The sequence below is a fragment of the Corvus brachyrhynchos genome, unplaced genomic scaffold (genome assembly GCF_000691975.1).
Source record: "Corvus brachyrhynchos isolate BGI_N302 unplaced genomic scaffold, ASM69197v1 scaffold58, whole genome shotgun sequence".
Taxonomy (NCBI): domain Eukaryota; kingdom Metazoa; phylum Chordata; class Aves; order Passeriformes; family Corvidae; genus Corvus; species Corvus brachyrhynchos.
The window spans coordinates 1,041,925-1,044,479 of record NW_008239539.1 but is presented as its reverse complement, the minus strand read 5'-3'; the positions used below and the strand labels follow the sequence as shown (position 1 = coordinate 1,044,479).

At 64.3% G+C, this 2,555-nt stretch overlaps 1 protein-coding gene across 1 annotated transcript in view; it reads left to right on the top strand.

Annotated features, from left to right (window-relative positions):
- The window catches only part of CORO7 (coronin 7), a 12,111-nt gene extending 11,808 nt beyond the window's left edge, over positions 1-303 (top strand). Inside the window, exon 7 of the mRNA XM_017741266.1 lies at positions 285-303. Within this exon, the coding sequence (XP_017596755.1) occupies positions 285-287 (3 nt within the window). The 3' untranslated portion in view covers positions 288-303. The remainder of the gene's footprint in view (positions 1-284) is intronic.
- The last annotated feature ends 2,252 nt before the right edge of the window (positions 304-2,555 follow it).

Here is a 2,555-nt window from a genome sequence, read left to right as displayed (position 1 = left end):
CGGGGGGCTGCGGCCGCTGCCTGTGCTGTGGGCCAGGGCTGGCTGCCGGCTCCCACTGGGGCACCAGGAACCGCAGGGCCCATCTGGGGACCACATGGGAGCCGGGAAACACCCGCTGACAGCCCTGTGGAAGCTCTTCCCCTCCCATCCTCAGCAGGACCAGGATCAGGATGTGGGTTGGGGGTCCCAGCCTCACAGGGCCCCCAGGGGAGAGGTGAAGCAGGGTGCAGGGGATTGGAGCAGTCTGGGGATCGTGGCCAGGCTCAGTTTGCCGTGTGTTTCAGTAGCATCTGGGCACACATGGGGCACCCAGCTCCTGGAGCCAGGATTCAGCATGGATAAAGAGCCCAGGGATGCAGCCGGGGAAGTAAGTCCCTCTGTCATCATCGCCATGGCAGAGCCTCCTCTTGTGCCTGTGGCATGGAGCAGCTTCCTCGCAGCACTCTATCCCCCTCACCCCAGGTGACCGGGTGTGGGGAGAGCCCTGGGGACCCGGGAGCCATCTCGTGCCCTGTCACACTCACGTTACCTGCTGCCACCCTCCACTCCTCACTGGGAGCTGGGCCAGCTGCTCCACAAGGCAACCACGCTGCCATGGGTGGGGGAGGCAGGGCTGTCGCTGCTTGCGGGCTGTCCCCACTGCACTGTCCCCAGGGCAGCTCTCAGCAGAGCCGGGAGCCAGCACTCGGCTCCACGTGCTCAGCCCCGGGGCAGTTCACAACCACGGCTGGTGAAGCACACGTCCCCTCAATGTGTCCAGCGTCCCCTCAATGTGTCCAGCGTGGCTGGCAGCAGTACTGACAGCCCTGTCTCCTGTGCCTTGCAGAGTGTCCCGGGACACGACAACAACAAGGACTCCCGGCTGCTCTGGATGGGCTCCAGTGATTGCCTCATCTCCGTCGGGTTCAGCCAGGTACGGTCCTTGCCAGAAAGGTGGCCCTGGCACTACTGGGATGTTACTCCCCGTGGCTGCTGGGCCAAAGCACCCCAAGTGCTTTTTGGGTGGCCTGTCCCCCTGAAAGCAGGAGGTCCCCTCGCCAGGTGCCCTGGCCCTTGCTGGGATGGCGGAAGGTGGCTGGGAAAGGCAGTGGCACCGTGGAGCCACGCGGGCACCCCAGTGCCCACTGACACCATGTCTGTGTCCCTGCAGATGCGGGAGCGAGAGGTGAAGCTGTGGGACACGCGACGGCTCAGTGGGGCGATGCTCACTGTGGCACTGGACACCTCACCTGGGTAGGGATGGGGACTCAGCATCAGGTGGGAGGGTGGACAGTGGAAATGTCATGCTCAGGGACCCATCAGGAGTGTGGTGGTGGAGCAGGAGCTGGCAGAGACCTCTTGGAACCAGCAGCACTCAGCCACAAAGCTGGGGACAAAGCTGGGGACAGCACAGCCACATCCACATCACCATTGAGTGAGATGAGAGGGCAGAGGCAGTGCTGGCGAGGGCACAGAGGTGTTCTGTGGTGCCGTGGTGGGTGGTGGCACTGCTGGGGACAGTGTATGAGATGGCTGCTGGCTGGGTGGCCTTGTGCACTGGGGCAGCACCACAAGATGCTGCAGGCGAGTGAATTCCTTTGGAGCTGCTGGAGCACTGGAGCAGCTCAGCCCTGGCCTCCCACTCACGCCGTGCTTTGTGCTGCGGTGCCGTGGTGGCTGCCCAGCCAGCCATGGCCAGGCCAGTGCTCACCAGGCACCCCTGGGGAAGTGGAAAAGGAGCTTTGGTGGTGTAAGGGGTCAGCGCCCCTTGTCACGGCACGATGGAGCCGTCTCCTGTCTGCAGGGCACTGCCAAGGCTGGGAGCGCTCCAGTTAGACCTGGCCTGGCCTCTCCCACACTGCCCAGTGAGCTGGCCTGGCGTCACCGTGTGGGCAAGGAAATGGGAGGAGGAGGAGGCTAGTGCCTTCATCCCACTGGGGTGACTGGGGTTTGGGGCACAGTACTTGCTGGGATGCACTGGAAGCCACCAGCTCTTCCCAGGGCTGCTGGCAAAGCACTGGGATGCTGGGACCCTCACTGAGTGCAGGGCTGGCTCTGTGATGGGCTGAGATGCTGGGGCAGGCTGGGTGGTCGGCAGCCAGTACAGGGCCTCTGGCAAGGGGCTGAGTGAGCTGTGACAGCCTCTTGGCTGCCCTGCCAGCATCCCCCACACCGGTGTCAGCTCCAGGCCAGTGCTGGCAGCAGCCGCCACAGACAGCAGGGGAGAGGACCTTCCCTGGGCACGGTGGGGTGGTGTTGGTGTTGGTGTGGTGGAGCAGGCAGAGAGGCTGCCTGCGCATCCCCTCATGCTCCTGCCAGCTCCCGGCTCTCCTGCTCACCAGCTCTGCCAGCTCAATGAGCAAAGGCCGTCATCAGTGCCCAGCGAGCGCTCTCAGGGTGCTGCAGGGGGATGCCCTGGGGTCCATTATTGCTCTTGGCGGAGAATCCAGTGGGAATTACCCCGAATCCTCGCTGGGCAGGGGGGAGCCACCCAGGCTAAATGGGATGCAGGCGCGGCCGTGCTCGGCCCCCTCAGCACAGGCTGCAGTTATTTTGGCTGCCGGGTTTATCGGCGC